General features: G+C 34.9%; 1 protein-coding gene and 1 non-coding gene across 2 annotated transcripts; both read left to right on the top strand.

Annotated features, from left to right (window-relative positions):
- The first annotated feature begins 1,552 nt into the window (after window positions 1–1,552).
- Window positions 1,553–1,635, top strand: trnal-cag (transfer RNA leucine (anticodon CAG)). The gene has a single exon. It is a non-coding gene; the product is annotated as a tRNA-Leu (tRNA).
- A 1,005-nt stretch (window positions 1,636–2,640) lies between these two features.
- Window positions 2,641–19,037, top strand: shtn2 (shootin 2). The gene is made up of 18 exons (XM_033983691.2): window positions 2,641–2,748; window positions 4,011–4,072; window positions 5,071–5,108; window positions 5,323–5,383; window positions 5,881–5,975; window positions 6,603–6,855; window positions 7,816–7,913; window positions 7,992–8,073; window positions 9,198–9,292; window positions 14,235–14,363; window positions 15,193–15,346; window positions 16,319–16,463; window positions 16,807–16,868; window positions 16,950–17,047; window positions 17,445–17,465; window positions 17,538–17,591; window positions 18,076–18,226; window positions 18,868–19,037. The coding sequence occupies exons 2-18, from the start codon at window positions 4,036–4,038 to the stop codon at window positions 19,020–19,022; spliced, it is 1,728 nt and encodes a 575-aa protein (XP_033839582.1). The 5' UTR covers window positions 2,641–2,748; window positions 4,011–4,035; the 3' UTR covers window positions 19,023–19,037.
- Window positions 19,038–20,905: the final 1,868 nt, after the last annotated feature.

The raw sequence follows: 20,905 nt of genomic DNA, 5'->3' as shown, positions 1-20,905 counted from the left end.
TTTCTGGTACAGCGTCCACACCTGCTTGTCTCAATATAGATGTCATTGTTCTGCCTAGAATATTCCATAGTATAATATGTTTGGTGCAATTCGAGCCTATTCAAGTTAAACTTTGCAGTAGCACCAACAGAATAGCTTGCTAATAGCTAACCAAAGTACTGAAATAGTCCTAAGGAACTTCCATAAACATAAAAACATAAAATTCTAGCAAAGAACAATTATATTGAATACAGCTTAATATTTACTTTGTGGTCTTGCATAATATTACCTGTTCCTTAGTTAGTCTGTCAAGTGGTCAGATCTGTAGAGAGGTAACACTGCTAACAATAAAAATGCAGGCTCTTCAGTGTAGTTTTGAGCAATAAAACATGTAACAACTCCATGGAGACAAGCAGGTAACAGGCCCTCTACAAGAAAAGTTTCATTATGCACCTTTATATTATTATTATTATTATTTTATTTTATTTTTTTCTAGGGCTAGGCAAAGAAAAAATACATTAAAAGGTGGATCACTGACTTCTTGGTGCTTGGGGAAAGATCAGCTAAATGTGATCCATTAATCCAATCAGAATGGTATAGTGTGGTTTTATTTAGACAGTGACAGTGCACAGCAATACATTGACCTTAAAAAACAGGAAAGATGTATGGTGACAGGAATCACTTTTATTCATCCCCAAGGGGACATGCTAATGCATCACTCCACTTACACTATTTACTCAGATACATCTACTTGAGTAACTTTTGAAGAAATAAAGAAATAAATTGGACAATAATATGGTGTTTTGTATTCCTTCTCATATCTATCGCTCATTCATAGGTTGCAGGTGGAAAACAGTTACCTAGGTCGGATAGTTCGGGTAGAAAGGCATGCTTGTTCCCAATCAAAATGTAAATGAGGTAAGAGACATAAACGAGGCTATAATTTTATATTATATTATTAGCCTTATATACGACTGCATTTTAATTCAATACTTACATTAGCGTTAAATGTCTGCTGTGTCTTCTGTGGCGTTGACAAAATGTACAAGACAAAAACGGATGTCAGAGCTTTCAATTATCCATTTCGATTATATATTTATTTTATTTGTCTACATGTCAAATAAACTTGAAAAACTTCGAGGTACTAGCTGTTAGCTACTTAGCTTTTATTTTACCTGGCTCTCAGCACCGCAGCGTCAGAGCAAGCTCAGATCTTGATGAATTTCTCTTTCTATGCATTTTCCATGGTATTTTTCTCAGGTAACTAAAAAACCCCCAGTAGTAACAAGAATTAAATCATGTTATAGTTTCAACCGCGTGAGACTTTTATACTGTATTAGAGTTTGTTTTTTTTATGTACCGAAGTCAAAGAACGGGCTAGGAAGGAAGGAATGTCACGGGAGTGTTGCACGTACTGGGTCTACGGTATTTTCCGAAATATTAAAAAAATTTAGTGCTTGACCAGCACGCTGACATTATAACGCATATAATATAAAGAAATATAAAGAGAAATATTCAGAGAAAATGTCACATTACTCTGGTTAAAAGACCATGTGACTTGAAACGTCTTTACGTCAGGATGGCCGAGCGGTCTAAGGCGCTGCGTTCAGGTCGCAGTCTCCCCTGGAGGCGTGGGTTCGAATCCCACTTCTGACAATACTTTTTCATTTCCTTTTTTCTAAAATAAGATTATTCATTTATTCAGTCTAGCTAATCCCAATCAAAAAGTGCATTCTGAAGATACGTTTTAAGTGTGTGTGTGTGTGTGTGTGTGTGTGTGTGTAGGGGTGTGTGTGGGTGGGTGTGTGTGTGTGTGTGTATGTATGTATATATATATATATATATATATATATATATATATATATATATATATATATATATATATATATATATATATATATATATATATATATTCAAGTAATTGAATGTCTAAAGTAAGTCCTTCAGATTAGGTCCTCAGTGAATAAATGCAAAAATCAAGTTTTTATTTTTGAAGACATCTTTTGCATCTGACTGCCCTTGGTAACTAGGTACTGTAAATTGACTGTTATGCATTCACACTGACAGGCATTTATTAAATGGTATTCAAACATGTATAGGCACATACATAAATAAAGTGCATACACTATATACTATATTATTAGCTCTTTTAGCTAAGTGAGCCTAAAGCATTTAAAGATACACCCTTAATGCCATTACTGTCTTTGAATGGAGGCTGATAGACCATTGAAAACCGCTGGATTAGCTTTCAAAATCATTATTCCCTTTTTTCTCCACAATAATTATTCAAGTCAATTAAGCTTAAATGAAAATGCATTCTAAGTACTATGCTCATAATGATAAACCAGACAAAGATTGAACATGACATGAAATATACTTCTTGTTTATTGTTAGCGGATTTTAATTATAATTGTTCACTCCAAAAGCTATTATAATTTGCTTTTAAACTGACCACAAAATTTAATTATTGCCCATTTTGGTGTATGAAAGGTGAAAGACAAAAGAAACCAAAATAATAACCCTTCATGCTTTGTTAATCACTCGCTGTTTAGATGGAAGACCAAAAGCTTGAATAATGAGCTATTTGACAATGTGGCCACTAGACAACGGTTGATGTTAAGTGACAATTTCACCTTTATTAACATGTTGCAGAATCATTCAGAAAGGTCATGGCGACAGACTGGAGGAGGCGGGACTTCTCAGGTGGTGGTGACTGGAAAAGAGCAGTGGCAACAAAAGAGTGAGAAAATACTCATTAGCCATTAAGGGGTGAGCTATATTGACAAAAAGATATTTTGGGGATTCTTAAAGATGTACACTAGGTCAGTTTTCTCGTGGATTGTGCTTGTTTCCATGAAGATGTTTTGTTTTTTTGTGTTTTACCACAGTATGACATTAAACATGTCGATCTCCATAGAGATAAGTAGGTGACCCCACCAGGCGACGTTACAGGTTGGTTCTGTGGGCAGGTGACTATACTCACAGTAAGAATGCATGTTTTGAGCAATTAACTAGATCTAGCAAATCCATAAGTTATTGGCTTTGAAATGTTAGCCATATCTTGCTTAGTGTTCTTGAGGAGCTCTTTGAAGGTAGGTGAATTAATAAATCAAGAGTAAGAGAAGGGATAAATTTGAGTTTGTGAATTATTTAGTGATGGCATCAACATGAGCAGCAGCATCTTTAGCCTTTGCCATCTCCTGACTGATTACCCATGATGCCGCTCCCCTGGCAGTTAGGGGTCGTGAACTTTTGAGCACAGATGCTAAAAGTGCACTGAGAGGAGAGCTGGCCTTAGCGTAGTGATGAGTGACATTGATCTTGCTGCGCATAGACAGTGGCTCACCCAAGAGACCACATTCATCAGGAAAAGACGTTGTTCAAAATTTTTGTCTAAAAAAACAAGGAAATACGATTTATTTGAAATACTGAAAACTATCTTGAAAGTCCATTTACTCTTCTGTCTCTCTTGCATTTATTGCGTCTTGCGTTTTGTTTATATAAAGTACTGTGAAACATATATTTTTACTGTGAGTGGGCTCGCCTCTCCACAGATCTGGGTTAAAACTTGGCTTGGTGGCGTCACTTGTTTGTTTTAGAGGAGGTAATTTGAATGTCTTTACTGTGGAATCTTCCAGACAATAGAATCTCCATGGAGACAAGGAATGAAGAAATTGCATTGTTTGTCCCACACCAAGTACAAGAAGGCAGACATTTAATGATGAAGGGTATACAGATAGCAAAATAGAAGAAAAATGCACATACAAAAAGTTCTACTACTAAACCCAAGCTGCTCTTGAAACATTGGGTGGGAGATCAAAACTTACCATGGTGCCTGCTTATGCTACTTACTGTCAAGTGAGCATAAAGCCACTTTGTTTTCAAAACTAAGGAAAAGTTCCCTTTTTAAAAGTTGTGGGGGAGGGTTTTTGAGCACAGATTCAGACTTCCTTCCTTCAGAATGAACGAAGAACTCCACAAGATTCAACACAAGTTTTAGTTTAAAGCTGGAATTTGCAGTTTTTTTTCAGTGGGATCAGACAATAAAATACCAGGATGTGGATACAGGACGAAGAGGACTATTCAACTTCAGGTAGGACAATTAAAATGTAGGGATTGTGCAATAGAAGTGAAAGTTATTATGTTATGTTTTCAATGTAGTGTAATTTAGTAAACTATAAGCTATATTTGAATTGCATTTTTTGCTTTATCCAGAAATATTTGATTGGTTAATTGTTTCTAATAGTTAATAACATTTACTTTCAACAAAATGTCAATACTAGTCAATTAACAGAATGAATCAGGTATGATGATTTGTTATACCACATTTTGTTTTTCTCAGTTGTAGTTTGATAATGTTTAAATGTTTTTGTCTTTCATTCCTTGTTTTCTGTCTTTTGGCTCAATGTATTGTCTTCCTGGCCAATACCAACAAAATTCTAAAAGTCTATTTGCCATTCATTGCTTTTAAAGAAGGCAAATTGAGGAAAATAGCTGCATGTAGTTTGTAAAAAAAAAAGTCAATTATATATTAGCTATCTTAGACTGCGTTGTCCTAGGTTAAGCCCAGTTTGAGTCTAAACATAGACTTGGTTTGGTCCCAGGATTAGTCCCAGATTAGTCCCAATTTTAATGTGGTGATTGTGTATGTGTGAACGCACCCTTATACTGTATATGGTAGAGTTACATACTATAACAAATAAATAATTAAAGAAGTACAAAAAGGAAACAATAAAATTACTATGAAGAAGGTTTTAGACAATGTTTGGCCATATAAATTGTTGCAAAATTATCCAGGCCATATGTTCTTTATTATACAACAATAGCTCTGATAGCTCTATCCTTTAGCTCAGCTCTCCTCCTGTTTCTTTATCTAAGCCATCCATTTTCTCTATGGGTCTATAGCTGAAACTTACCTCTAATGCACTTTCAAGGGCAGGTGCAGTATTTTAGTGCCATATCTTACTTATAGCCAACACTGTGTGCATTGCTTGTCTGGGCTTGTTCCTAAGTGTGCCTGTATTTTCTGTTATTATTTTAGATCCATTTGCAACGTTTGGGTAAAATTATGATTACATATTCCTCCCACAGAGTCTGATGGAAGCTCGGAAGATGAGGGAGAGATACAGGTACAAAACTGTCAAAAAGAACTTGAAGACTTGATTATGCCACGTTTTAAATGCATTAGTGACAATCAGGGAAGACTACGCTGCTACACAGACAGATAAACCCAAACAACATAGATTTAAAGACATGAAAACGTGATTACATTACAAAAATCAAATCAGTTCTTAATGAAGATGCTTATTTTATGCTGTGATAAATGTTTTTATTTGTGATTAGTGTGAGGTCCTGGAGAGGCAACGCGATGAAGCTAATCAGAAACTGTCTGAATTGGAGGAAGGTAAGAATAATCAATAATTTTATACTTTCAAATAGTGTTGTCATGGATACCAAAATTTCAACCTTGATTTTAATACTGAGAAACTAACTTTATATGCATTGTGATGCCATTGATAGTAAAACCAAATTTTTTTAATTCATGGATTACAGAATGATGAAAATTAGAACCATTGTCTTAGCAATAAACCAAATATTAGGCCTATATATTGAATGGAAAAAGTCCTCAAATGTTGCCTATAACAATGACATAATGTAATTTTCAAAAATTATGGTAGTTTTTTAATATTACCATGTGAATCTGATAAAGTGTAAAATCTTTCAAAAACTATTCAGGAAAGTCCTTTTTTGTCCTGTTTATGCAGTTTTGTTCAGTATAAATATTCTTTCAACTGAGTATTTAGTTTTTATATATATATTATTTGACAATTTGCTTTCAAATGTTGGTTGTTGTTGTTGTAAGGTTGAATTTAATGTAATCTAAATCTTCTTTGATTACAGTGTCCAGTCAGCTGCTGAAGGAAATGAACATGTTAGAGATTCAGTTTCAGATTGAGCGTTCGTGCAGAGAGTCAGCAGAGGCTCTGGCTGTCAAGGCATGTCTTATTTTACACAATATATTATGATATTTTCAATAGGAAATCTCTATGTTTGTGTCTTTGAAAATGGTCATGGCAAATGATCATGGTAATTGCATTGTAAAAATAAATTATAATTGCTAAGTAGGTCAAATTAGCAAGGTAACACTTGGTTGATATGACCTTTTTGGATCAGCAAATCATCTGACTATTAGAATTCTATGGTGAAATGTAAATGCCAGATTGTAACTGTCAGTATAAATAAACTATTAGCATTTTTAAATTCTTGGTTGAAAGGACGTAAGATTAATATGGCAAGTTTGCGGAGCCAACACCAAACAAATAATGATATGATTCAACATTTATAGATCATAAGTTTGGATATTTCTTTCAAAAACAGCACATCCATCATAGAGTTATATAGGCCCCCTGCCCTCCATCTGAAAGTATGAAATCAAATTATACAACATGAACGCAAACCAGTTGGCAGAATCACCATAATTTTATCCTTTGGTACTTTTAAGTGTAGAAAATACACTGTGGTCCTTTTCACTTACAGCCCATTCCTTATTGTATACCTATGTATATTGTAATGCATTATCTTGTCTGAATCCCACTCACTGTAGAATCCTGTGTGTCTCCTAGGTAACCAGAGAGAACACTGTACTAAAGCGACGGAGCCAGATGCTGCTGCCACTGATCCCAGAACTGCCCGAAAATGTCCTCAATATGGCCCCCAATGAAGACCAGTGTGTGAATCTGATAGAAGACATGTCCGCTGTGACCTTTGACCTCGAGTTGGAGGGGGTCGGAGGCGACGAGTGCGACACAGGAGCACATGGAACGATGACACAGGAGGATGATGGTCTACTACTGCAGAGCCAGGCCAAAATCACAGGTTTTAGCAACTTTAGCATATGTCAGAAATGTTTATGCCTGTAATCGTGTCAAGCAGTGTTTCCCTTACACAGAGAGGTCCCCCATAAAACATCTTGTTTGGCTTATATTTAATTTATGTTCAAACACTATACATTATACAACCTATTTATTATTTAAAAAAACAACAAAAAAACAAAAAACAAATCTCTTATTTTTACATTTTCATTATCCTCAAATTAGACCCTTTATGTTGAAATTTTGTCTTGAATGTAATTAAATATATAGATACATAATAAGCAAAGGACAAAAGAGCAAAAGGATAACCATTTTGGACTATGATGCAACTCCCACCCTCATTGTTTAACTGAGACCACAACAGGAACCAAAAAAACTCATGTGAGTTGGTGTCTGATGACTTACTTCAGTCTCTGTAACATTATTATGAAAATGAAAAAGGTGTAAAAGCCCACATATTTATTTCAGTTTTATTGAACATCTATATTTTTTTTATATTTAGCAAGACTGACAAGATGTAAGCCTGTATGTAGCATTCTTTATGGTCATATTTCTGCAGATAAAAAATATATGGTAATTACTCATAAAAGCACTGACAACATAATGACAGGTAGTAGTGTGCATATAAAAGTTAGTGCACTATGCAACTTTTCTGGTGGAGGGTTGCCACCTATCCCAGTTACAAGTCAGATCCTATTTTGTGATATCTGTATATAAATAAAGAAATAGTAAATAAGTGTAACGTGGAACATTCGGGGAAAAAAAAGTTACGTAGCACACCATTAATTGTACTAATAATGATACATTTTATTTTATTTTTAATAAATTTAATAACATATCGAGAAAACTAAGACATGACATATTAACATTACAACCATGATGCAGCTTGCATGTTATCTTGTATTTCATTGGCCCTTCAAAAAGTTAAAATAAATACTTGATTCATTCTTTGGATCCTATGCAGAGCTACAGGCCTCAGTGGATGGACTTCTGTCTGAAAAACTACAACTGGAAAACCAAGTGGAGCTTTTGACCAAAGAGCAGATGATGCTTAAAGAACAGGTACTATAGCAAACCCCAAGACATCGTAATTGGGTGGTTATGTGTTGCTATCTATTGTTAATGGTTTTCTGTATTCAGCTGGCGATGGAGATGCAGGAAAAAGAAGCATTATTGAGAAGAATGAATAAACAAAGCAAAACTATGAATAAAATCAAAAGAGGTAAGTCACACATTGCTGTACGTGCCAGTAAGTAGAATAAAATCTTATAGTATTGTATTGCAGTGTTGTAGGTTAAAGGTGCATTATGCAACTTTTCTGGTGGAGGGTATGCAAGCAGTTTTTAAGCAATAAAAAGCAACTATAATTGAATAACAGAAATATCCAAGGAGACAAGAAGGTGACGTATTCTCCACCAGAAAAGTTACACAGTGCATCTTTAAACTAACACTTTGTATTGGCATCAGTCTTTTCCACTTTAATAACACAAAAAAACTGAAGCGATGTTCAAGGACTAGTCATTCAAGTGCGACATTTGAAAGCATTTTTGAGAGACCTGTTCAGTGTTATATTTTATGGGACAGAAGTATTAAAGTCTGAAATGATCACAGCTATGTTAAGATTTGTTCAAGATACTAAACATTTTTAGCATGTCTCCTCTATTGCCCTTTGTGACATAAAATGGCTGGTACGTTTGTGTTATTGACATACCTCTACATTTCTGATCATTTTTGTGGATCCCCTGTCTGAAAATGAACTTGAAATGGTTCTTATTCAGCATTACCATGCAGGCTTGTAATTTTGCATAGTGCTGGAACAGTATTAGGACAAACTTGTAGTATATGAAGTATAACACTATTAGACACATTTGATTCAGTCCTCAATTTAAGAAGAACTGAATTAAGATAAATGTGCCTGTATATTAAGCAAACTCTGCACTAGCACTAGAAGATGACTATGTACCAAAAGTAGGACCTCTGTTAGTATATAGTTACTCTTCAAAAAATTATTTCTGAACATTCATCACACTATTTTGTTATTTTGTTTTTTTATTTTGTTTATTTATTAATCGTATTCATACTATTCAGTTATTCTTCGTGACTAAAATTAGGACAAATTAGTCTTTGACAGAACTAAACATGAACCAGGGTACCACTAGCCAATATGCAAAAAAAAAAAAAACAGGATCTCACAATCATATGGGATGTTGAAAAATAGTATAGTAAGTTAAATTTGAGTTTAAAGAATTAGTAAGAAAGCTAGTTTTATAAACCAAAAAACTCAATTCCAAAAAACTTCCCCTTTAAAGTGCTCTGACAGCAGATGATGTGTTGTGTTTCGTGCAGTGTCCGAGCTCATCACGGAGGAGTTCACAGACATGTCTCAGAGACTGGAGCTGGAGCAGGGCCTCAGGCAACACGCCGAGGTTTGGGCTGTCCAGGTGTGATCCACAAACACACCCAAAACATGCAAAACATTCACACCTATTCCATCTCTCTATACCACACACATGTTGGGTTCACATGTTTCTTGGGGACATCACCTTGACTTACATTCATTTACTGGAGACTGATCCCAACCTTAACCATAGTTACTACTTGACTACTTGTACCCCTAACCCAAAATTTTTGGTAGACTAAAGACTTGCCCTGTGTACTAATTAATTAACTAAAAGGGGGAGTGGTGCTAGTTAAAGGTCTCAAAATGATAAGGATCTTCTGCAAAAACTACTACATATACAGAAAAGAAATCAGCATCTTTAAGTGTAAAGTCAAATGCAGATCCAACTGTCCAGTCACTCCTAAAAACTCCAGCTAACTTACTCTATGCTTTCTCCTTTCGACTGTTGTGCAGACATCTTTATAATCTTTATAAAATAGTCTACAAATAAAAATATGGTCGACTAAGACATCATCGATGAGTTAATTGACTAAACAACAACTAAAGGACTAAATCTTCAACCCTAGCTTTAAGGGATCTGTGTGTAGCCTGCGCTCTCACTGTTACAGTCACACCTGAACCGGGGTTGCCAGTGCCTAAACCTGCAGATGGAGATAAAGCATACCATTTTCTCATGTCCAGTATTTTTGGAATTAAGAATAAATCAACAGAGTGAAAGTAGAATGATTATAATTAAAAGCAATATTTGATTTGAACATGTTTATTGTTTACCTCATATATGGGGACACAGATTTATAAAATTTAAAATCTTACATACAGTTCCTTTAACCTATTTTAACACATATCTTAACTTTAAACCATGTCATCGATCTAGTGTTAAAGGCAGTTGGGGATGTTTTTGTCCCCACAAGTGAGGCAGGTCCCATAATGTGATTGTGTATACAAATTTTAGTCTCAACTATCACCTGGCAACCATAATGTTAACAAATGCCAGAACTTGTCTAAATTGCACCAAAGCTGTGATTACACAAATAAATGTTAATTGAAGGTTTAAAACTACCAGAAAAATGCCTTCCTTGCACGTAAATCGTCCCTACATTTAAGACAGAATTTTTGTTGTTGATGACATAGGTGGAGCTTCTCTCCGCTACTTAATTTTTGGACTTTTCTTCTCAACTTTATCTCCACAAACTATTTTAAAACTGTAATAAGCATTTACCACAGGCAGTATCCCACCAAACCAAGTAATAATAAGAAAAATATGAAAACCTGTCATATGCACATTAACCTATTTTAATGCATATCTTAACATTAAACCATGTTGTTGATCTAATAATAAAGGATTTACATCATGGAGACCAAGTTTTTGTCCTCATAAGTGATGAAAGTGCCCATAATGTGAGTGTTTATACCGATTTTAGTCCCCACCATGTGATTAATACCTGCCCACACACACAAGATGGAGCAGGCTGAGAGGACGGTGACAGCTCGTGCCAGACTACGGTACAGGGGTGTTGGCTGTGACCTTCAGGCATTTGGGGTGCCAGAGCAGAGAGAGGTCGTGCTTCTGTCAACAACTCCTTTATTTGTCGAGACAGGAGAAGGGGTGTCCATACCTCTGTTTTTCACTCCAATGTTTAGATGGAAGCAAAACAATACAAATGCTCAAAACCCTGTGTTCAAGTAGGTTTCACAATACTTTTTAAATTTAGTACATTTCCCGAACTTAAATCAAATTGAACATAACCTGCACTATGTACATTTCTGATGAAGTGTCCGCCACTTGCTTGTCTCATGTTATTTGCCTAGAATGTTTCATAATATAGCATTAAACTTTTCTTGCATTTATACAACTTGCGTTTTTACTGCTTTGAAAAATTCTTGCTAAAAGTGGGATGACCTCTTCACAGATCTCCACAGTAACCAGGTCTAGTAGCATGTGCTTGTCTCCATGGAGATAGATGTATTTATGCTTTATAGTGGATGATTTCAGGCAAAACAATCTTTATGGAGACAAAAGGATGACTGACCCTACATCAGAAAAGTTACATAGTGCACCTTTAACCATAATTCATATTTCTATTATCTGTTATTATTACCTTATGATCTCTGAACATCTTAATTATTTACCATGATGAGCACATTTCACAAATATCAGACCGTGGCGGCAAAGCTAACAACAACTAGCATGCTAAATGCGCATTTCCTGTTTTCTCATGTTTTTGTAGTACATTTTTTCAGACCATGTACAGACCAGTATATGCACTCAAGTGTACATTTTCACCTATCCCACATGTCAGTCAGCCTTCCCAGCCGCACCCATTCACGAATATAAGACAAAAGCAATGACAACACCAATTCACTCACATACCCAAACACACACACGTACACCCCAGTGTTGTGCCTGCTCCAGCTGCTCCCATTATAAACCATTTTCTTTCACCCAAAAACGCCCCCTATCCCCATTTGGCCCCTCCCTTCACTATAATTAGTGGTCATCTCTGCCACCGGCGTAGAATAGTGGTCTTTAAGCACAACCTGTCTTTCCCTGACACCTTTATGTTTTCGCATATATAGCAATTGTCGCTTTTGTGTGCTTCGTCCCACATTTACCGGACAGGCATACAATAGGCCGCCTAGCAGGGGTCCTTACCTGTGAAAAGCACCCCCAACTGTTCATACAATTCAACCCTTTTTACTCTCAATTCATGTTAAAAGACCCCCTGCGCCTGAATGCCTCTTGTATGCTCCACTATTTGTGTGTGTTTTCATCTATTTTCACAACACAAACCATTCACACCTCTCCTCTCCGATGCATGGTGGTATAATGACGCAGGACCCCCAAAACAGGAAGCAATTTGAACCTTTTTGTCTCTTTGTATAGCGGTGTGTGTGTGTTATTCTTTGTGTTTCTATGTATGAAATAATGGTGCTAATTGGTGTGAGAAAATGGGATCTTGCAACTAAGGGTTAGGGGAGTAGATAGTATCGAATGAGACCAAAAAAAACTGTTCCTTAAAGTTTTTCTAGGAAGGCAGAAATGAAAGTCAGTCATGCGTGTTTCCAGTTTTCACATGATTGTTCTTCTCATAAAAAGGTCACAGTTCACACATGATCATATTATAGTTAATTGGGCTTGTGAAAGTCACGTTTCAACCATGTTTGGGTACATTTAATGTTAGCTTGAAACAACAGATAATGGTGTATACAAAAAGATATAAACCTGTTCCTATATTACAGTTATGTAAATTAAGCTTTCTGACTAGTCATTATTATTGGGATTTTGCTAAATATGTACAGTTTCAACTGTAAACACCTTTTTACAGCCTTTTTACAGTTATAGGTTAATTATAAATAAAATACACATTAAAATAACTGCAGCATAATTTGTGCTACATTTAGTTTCTTTCAGCTAGACAAAATCTTGGTGTTTTGTTTTATTGTTCTTGGCCTATGTGTCATATTTTCTATCTGTCTGTTTTTGTTGACTTTTGTGTGAAGAACTTTGGCCATCTTAGGTTGTATTTTGAATGTGCTATATAAATAATATTGAAATAAATTTCAAAGTGGAACCTACCTGGACTGAGGGATTGCACAGAGATATGAAAGTGGTAATATTTTTATGGATTGTCTCAGCACGTAACCTAAAAATATACAGTATCTGCTTATTTATTTAACATTTTACCATATTTTATTTAAAGATGCACAGTTTAACTTTTCTGGTAGATTGTCCACTACCTGCTTATCTGAAAATATTATTGCTTTTCCTGGAACACTCCACAAAATGGCATTAAACTTATCTATCTGGTATTTATACCATTTCAGGTGCTTTATATCTTAAAAATACCTTGAAAAACATAAGTCACAAGCCATAACATCATCTATAATAATAACATATAACATAACTTATATCCATAAGCCATACTTGAACATTTCAGACTATAACGTCACCATGGAGACAAGCAAGTGGCAGACTCTCAATCAGAAAAGTTACATAGTAGACTTTTAAGACAACAGCATGACTCTATTAGTGTCTATTAGTGAGTCTTATTATCATAATTTTATTTGGCTTAACATTCATTATGAGTGTTCAATTTTACTTGTAAAAGATTTGAGCAAAAATTTTGTAAACTGCTATAAACATCCTGAACATATTTTGCTTTAAGTCTTTCATTGTTGTTGATATATAAATCTTAATATTTAGGTCACATACTGTTTTTGACTTGAAATGGGTTACCACACATACAGATGCCCTGAACATAGCTTTGTTGAGTGGTTGCATGCTTTGGACAAATTTGGAAAAACCACCAGTGTGTCAATGGCCTACATTACTGACGACAGAAGAAACCACAAATTCAATAGACCTATTCTGGCTCATTTTTAGCATTTAAAAGCTTTCATTCCAGCCACATAAAACAGGTACCACTTAGCAGATACGTGCGGTCAAAACAGCTCACAAAGATAATATCGCAAATCGACGCTAAACACAATAGCCAGTAATGCTCATTTATACAATTTCTTTCCCCTCATTATTAATAGAAAAAACCTATTATGAATCAGGTAGCGGTTTGGCTTCCATAAAAGCAGCTCTTGTGAAAAAAAACTGTTTTAATTTATATTCCGTAAAGCACAATTATTCCTGTCTTTTTATGTTCATTGTGTCACGGCAACCATACAAACTCCCATTTAGACTTTAAGCAAAACATGACCATTTATCCACGAGCTAAAATACATTGTTGATTTTCTTCGCTGCAGATAGTGAATGAATGAAGGCATTGTTCCATAAAAACTTTGCTTTGAAAAGGCTTGTTCTACATTGTGACAACCTCCTGGGGTCTGCAAATGAACATGTAGCCATTTAGATCCCACTTTATCGCACTATAATTGTACCATTTTGTGGGTTTCAGTGCCATTTTCAAGATAATCATAAGGCTTTGTTTAAATTTCTCTCTTTTTCTTAAATTGAATGTTTTTTGTTTCAGATGTTAGAAGCACAGAAAATAAACCCAGCGTCAAACCATGAGACCAATGTGCAGCTCCAAAAAGCTTTAGAACAATTACCTCAGATCAGTGATGCCTTGAGTAACATACAATGCTACTACCAGAATCAGGTTTGTATTATTAAACATTACATTACAAAAAATGAAAGGTTAAATGTCATGTATAGTGACTAGACCTGGAAAGAAACTGTATAATTCTTGTTCAGTGCTTAATGCTTTTTCATTAATCCACAAAATAGTTATATTGACTCATGGTAATTTTAAACTTAGATTAGATTAGCCTTTATTGTGTCCTATGGAGAAATTCTTGTTGGACACTCAAAGATTAAAGTATATGTAACTTTTTTGGTGTGGAGTCTCTGCTTTGTTTTATGGAGATGTTTGTTTTGCCTGAAATATTCTACTGTATGGCAGTAAATGTGTGAATCTGGCATTTATTCAATTATAGGTGTTTTTATTGGTAAAATATATGACACAATCTCCTTGTCTCCTTCTAGATTGAAATATTTAATGTTATAGTGTGGGACATTCCAGGCAAAGCAATAACATCTCCATGGAGACAAGTGGGTAGTGGACCTCACCTAAAAAGTTACAAAGTCCACCTTTAAATAAAATTTGTTCTATTTAATATCATGTTGCTGAATGTCTCTCCCTGTTCTTTGCACGTTTTATGTTGCTTGGTGTCCTATCAAATGTATTTTTTTTTTTCTTAATTTTACATTTTAAAGATTTATGTAAAAATGTGTCCAACAGATTTTGGCCCCAGTTTCTCACTCAATACAAACCAGTGATATGTTTGTGTTTATAAGTAACAAAAACTGTTGCCATGGCAATTGACAAATTGAAATGTTGAAAAGTGCTCAAAATGGCGCCTATAACAGGAATCTGAAGCCCATCTTCCTCCACAGTACATTACAAAGTACATGATGTTTTTATGCAGGTTAACCAGGGTTCACATGATGCAGAGGAAGTGGCCTTGAAATGTGAGCTGCAGGATTTGAAAAAGAAGCTAAGAACCTGCGATGATGAGAAGAAAGCCTTGGAAATTAAACTGTCTGAGGCCATCAGAAAAGTTAATATGCTACAAGAAGAAGGTAGTGGGCCCAAATAGTATTTCTAACAGAAATTCTCAAGATCAAATGGATAAAGTGCCATCTATTGAACAGCATGCCCGAGGTTCTCAGTTTGAAATATATCATTGGAAAGATGTGTATTTCATTTTAAACACGTATTTAGCCAGTAGCATTGGACACATCTTAAAGATACACAAAAAATACATAAAAATAAAGTTAAAGGTGCACTAAGTAACTTGTCCTGCATGTCTTCGTGGAGATGTTATTGCTGTGTCTGGAATGTTTCACAGTATGACTTTAAACGTTTTGGTCTTCTATTACGGGTATTTTTACTGATGAAATACACTTAACTTGGTCGGTCACGATAATTACTATATTGGCTTATTATTCAGTATATGATAGGCAGAACAATAGTTTTTCAGGCTCAGTAATTATATTATATTATCTTTTTTGCCCTAGTTGGGCATTTTGTCTTATTTTTTGTAGTATTAAGCCTATCTGATAAGATTTAAGAGGGTGCCGGTTGAATAATTAACTTCTATGACACATTATAGATACTAAAACTTACTACTAAACTGTATTTATGTATTGCTGGCCAAATTTTTTCAATGTGGTTCACTTAAAAAAAAGTTTTAGTGGCATCATCCTGCCAGAGATATCGTGTCAGTGGTAAAAGTAGTTTCAATATTACCGTGTATCGTGATATTATTCTGTAGCAATATCGTGACAGATCTACGCCTAACATAACATCTCCATGGAAACAACCAAGTGGCTGACCCTCCACTAGAAAAGTTAAATAGTGCAGTTTAATTTAAAATTTGCATTTAATATTATGGTACTATTTTATGCTATATTGAAGTAGTATATAATATTGTTAGACTATAGTGTATGGGTTTGTAACATTTTTGTAATGCAGTATTCTATTTATATAAGAGATAATGTGGTAGTAAATACTTGTAATAAGCATTAAGTTTTGTTTTACATTTATTGAAGTGATACAGTTAAAAGATTCTCAGACACTGATGATGTCTAGAGAGGACCCAGAGGAACAGAAACCTTCTACTGCTGGAGTCCCTCCTCCTCCTCCTCCTCCTCCTCCACCTCCACCTTTACCTCCACCTGCCGCTCCTATGGTCGAGTATGTATATGAACAGGCCAAATACTTCCTCCAATTATAATACACACCTTGGCTGCACAATACATTGCAAATGTATTAAAATCACATATTGGCTAATGCAATAATCAGTATTGCAACAAACTAAATACGGCCTCAAACAGAAATGTGTTGTTTTTTATTTAGTCTAAATAAGTTTGACTAATACATTAAGGCTTGTAGTATATATTGGTTATAATATAACTAAAATTATGGTGTATATGCAAATGTTACAGTTATATCAATCAATCCGTAATGAACAGCTACATCTCATATCGCAATAAATGAAATATAATATTTTAACATTTGATTTGCTTTATTATCACAGTGCCCTTCAAATTCTGAAACAAAGACGTAAAGAATCAGCAGCTAAAAGTAATGGAGAGAAGAGTGAGTTTTAATATTTCTATATTCTACTAAAACTATAACGTGTAAAATAAAATATTAAAATATGTTTGATTTTTTTTTTAGAGGGGCCATCCTTTGCCGACATGAAATCAATGGCAGTGAATGAAATGATGGAAAGGATCAAGAAAGGAGTCGTATTAAGACCAACTAACCAAGTGCAGGTCAGTCTACAATATCTTGTGTTAAATTGCCCTGTGTAACTTTTCTGGTGACGAGTTTGCCATCTAAGATGTCATGGCTTTGCCTTGAATGTTCTGCACTTTTATTGACATTAAATGGAGACAAGAAGGTGATTCCCCCAAGGCAAGTTACAGATCACATCTGTGGAACAAATGCCTCAGATTAGTGATCAGTGTATTAAAGCATGTTTTTCAAGGCATTTCAGAACACACCTGTAACAGAATATAGAGATGTAAGTTTAATGCCATATTGGCACATTCCAGGCATAGGATTTCCATGGAGAGAAGAATGTCCTGAGCCTTTTACCAGAAAAGTTATATAATGCTTCTTTAAAAATCTATTTACTATAAAAATCTTATCTTTCATGTATTTTTTAAGGATGATGATGGCACCTGGAAGGTATGTAAGCCATTTAATGTCTTTTTAAAATATCAGTTTAGAAATCAATTTTGAAATGTCATTATTATACAGGACCAAAGATGTGAAAACCGAAAATCAGCCATTGTGGAACTTAAAGGAGTCTTGGTAATGGACCCATATAAAAAATAACTTCTTCTTTCTTTGTGTCTAGAAATTATAGGTTTTTCACTGTATGCTTAATGGGATGAATGATGATAAAAGCGTATTTACATTATAGGGTAGGGATGTGCAATTAACCAAATTTGAATCGAGATCAAAACTCTGTAATTTCTAATCATCAATGATCAGCTTGGGTCTTTTTTAATCAAGAGGTCTTCAGCCAATTCTCTGTCATTAAAATCATGTGGTTTGGAGCAGAGTTCAAACATTGAAGGAATAAATTTGACTTATTTTGGCAATGATTAAAAGTCTGTTGTTTATGTTCAGGAAAATAATATTGAAAATAATTTTATTTGCTTTTAATAAGAAACATCATTAAATCAAATTGAAAACTGTGATTGTTTAATAGGAGGAAAAACATGATTCATTTTTGTGTTATTTTACCCAGTTTGAGTATAAGATCATGATGTGCATATGTTTGTTTTGTCAGAACACCTTGAAATTGAAGCCCCGTTGCAGACAGTCCTCTAGACGAGGTTTGAGCAAAAATGTGGGAGAAACAGAGCTGCATTCTGTGCTGCAGAGGAGGAGGAGGGCCATGGAGGACCCTCCTGAGCCACTGGAATCGACACAGTCTCAAGGTACACAATCTATGGAAAAAATATAACAATCATTTTCTTTTCCCTCACAGATTTTTGTACTATGTGATTTTTCTGGTTGAGGGTTCACCACCTGCTGGTTTTCATGGAGATGTCATAGTGTTGCAAGGAATGTTCCACAATTTGACTGTAATTTGAAAATGCAAGCAAGATGCAAGTTTAATACCATAATGGGGAAGATTCCAGTCAAAACAATAATAATAACAATAATAACATAATAACAACATAAGATAAGCTGTTGGTGAACTCCTCCAACAGAAAAGACAGCAGCAATATTGAAAGAAATAATCAGTTTATACATTTTTTTAAAATATACATATATATTAAATTTTCTTGAATTAACCCCATCAGACTCGTAATAAGAATATAAAAGTCAATGGGGAAAATGTATGATTTTTTTTTTAACTTTACATTCAAGATTTTGGTTTTTTTTAATTTATACTTTTTAGCTATGTTCTTAAGCAAATGTTTTACCTATACAACCAGAACAATTCTATGATAATAATAATGTATTTTATTTATTAGCTGCTTTTCTGTCTAAACATACAAAAAAGCATTAACATCCATTCATTGACAGTTGTGTGTCAGTTATCCATTTTCACTATGTGCTAACCTTGTTCCAGGTGCATCCAGCTCAGTGAAACCTCAGGACGTTTCATGGTTCAGTGACAGTGGATCTGCCCCTGTGCTGCGAAGACTCAAACAGAACAGAGACCAACGCGACTCCAGAATCAGAGCCTCAGCTTTGATCATCAACTCGGGAAACACTCCACAATAGGCTGCATTCACGTTACAGCACAATGAGTTTCAGCTTCATCTTATCCATAGGTTTCAGAAATTGCCATAGAGATTAAAAGCAAAACATTGTATCTTTTGAATGCAGAAAAAGTTCTCAAAATGTTGCATATAACAGTAAGCTGAAACCTCTGAATAGGTGTCATTTTGAGGACTTTTCATCCTTCAAACGATTAAATATATTGTGTAAATATATTATCACCATTCTGAAACCCAAAACCCAAGGATAGTTTAAAACTGAGCTGCAGGACAGGTCCCAATTGCTGTTTAACTGTGAGATTGCAGATTTGTTGACCTGATTTATGCTTAACATTATTAGGCCTATCCACATGAAACAAAAACTGCCATATAGTTCAACAACAAAAGTTTTGTCTGAAATAATGACATCATCAAATTATACAATGTGAATGCAACCTATACCTGGAAGAAATACCATTTTAGTGAATTGTAGGGAAAAGTGATTTGTGTTGAGTAAATTGCTGTTGGAGAAGGCTATTATGTGTTTAACTGTGAAATCAATATGAAAATGCCTTTGTGTTTTGTGCGTATAATTACAGGAAGCAAGTGCAGTTTTATGGTAAAGGTTAACAAAAGTCCTGTCAGTAATGAGTTCAAAGCCAAAGAAAGCTAACGCAACCACCACGGTTTTAAATAATAAATGCAGCCTATTCAACCAAAGCTTTAAATGATCATTGTGAAAGGATGTAAGTAGGTCAGTGTTTTGTGAGAAAGTTGTTTACATGTAAATCTAAAAATGACAAGCTAAATATACTTTTATTTACAATATTATGGAGGGTTCTTTAACTGTGTCAAAGGCCAATCAATTTTTTTCAGTGATACCATTTCGTAAAGGTCATATATTGTGACGTTGTAACAGATCAGGAAATAGTGTAATATGGGTCCTTTAAGCTCAAAGTATTTGCTGACACCCAACAACACAAATGCAGAGATAGAAAGAAGATGAATTATTATTTTATCACAAATCTTACCCCAATGTGCAACTATTATTTGCTCCTAAAGGTGTAGGTAATGAGTTACCTGCTTGTCTCCATGGAGATGTTATTGCTTTGTCAGGAATTTCCCACAATATGTCATTAAAGTTATGGATCCCCCTGGTAACAAGCAAATGACGCCACCAGGCAAAGTCACAGGCCAAATTTATGAAGCTAGAAGTTTACCGTATTGCGGCACAGACCAAATTTCAGGTGCCAAAATGTTTATCTATTTATGTGAAAAATATAACTTCAACCATTCAACCATGCTTACTGTCCCCACACATTTAAGTGAAAGTTTAAGTACTGTATACGGGTAGAAAATGACCAAACCTGTTAAAATCCACTTTGGCTACTGTGTCCACTTTTTCCAAAGGTGTCGGCCTATCTCTTAAAGTCTAGCAGGAGCACTACTCTATCCAATGTATTTTATTTAAGCCTTTTAAATAAATATATCAACGCCATTGCCAAAAGGCGTTGTCCCAGGACTCAGATGATCTGTAAGTCTATGCTAAAAGTATATTTAAATGTGCTGGGTTGCCATTGTTTTCTCACCTTTACAGACCTTATACGCATGAATGGATAGCACAAAAAAAAATCCGGCATTTTTATTTGTTAAAAGCATTTGAATGACGATGAAGGTACTCTCACCTTTGACTTTGACACCATTTAAGTGCCTTCTTCCCACTGTTTGCACTGCATTATATATTTACTTTACTTTAAATATTAGCCCCTTTTGCCATAAGATCTTTCTTTTCACTCCTGCATTTTTCATTGTTCTCTCCCTTAAACTCAAAAGTGTCAGATTTTCAAATGAAAGTATGGTCTGACTCTTTTTATGCAATCCCTTTGTGTGTTTATGAACAGAAGAAGG

This window comes from Periophthalmus magnuspinnatus, chromosome 18 (assembly GCF_009829125.3).
Source record: "Periophthalmus magnuspinnatus isolate fPerMag1 chromosome 18, fPerMag1.2.pri, whole genome shotgun sequence".
Lineage (NCBI taxonomy): Eukaryota > Metazoa > Chordata > Actinopteri > Gobiiformes > Gobiidae > Periophthalmus > Periophthalmus magnuspinnatus.
Note: the sequence above shows the minus strand (reverse complement) of the source record. Positions and strands in the feature narration are given on the sequence as shown.

Coding starts and splice junctions, on each gene's coding strand:
- shtn2 (XM_033983691.2), top strand. CDS start 4,036: ATGTGGATACAGGACGAAGAGGACTATTCAACTTCAG. Junction 9,293..14,234: donor CCGAGGTTTGGGCTGTCCAG/GTGTGATCCACA, acceptor TTTTTGTTTCAG/ATGTTAGAAGCACAGAAAAT. Junction 14,364..15,192: donor AATGCTACTACCAGAATCAG/GTTTGTATTATT, acceptor GTTTTTATGCAG/GTTAACCAGGGTTCACATGA.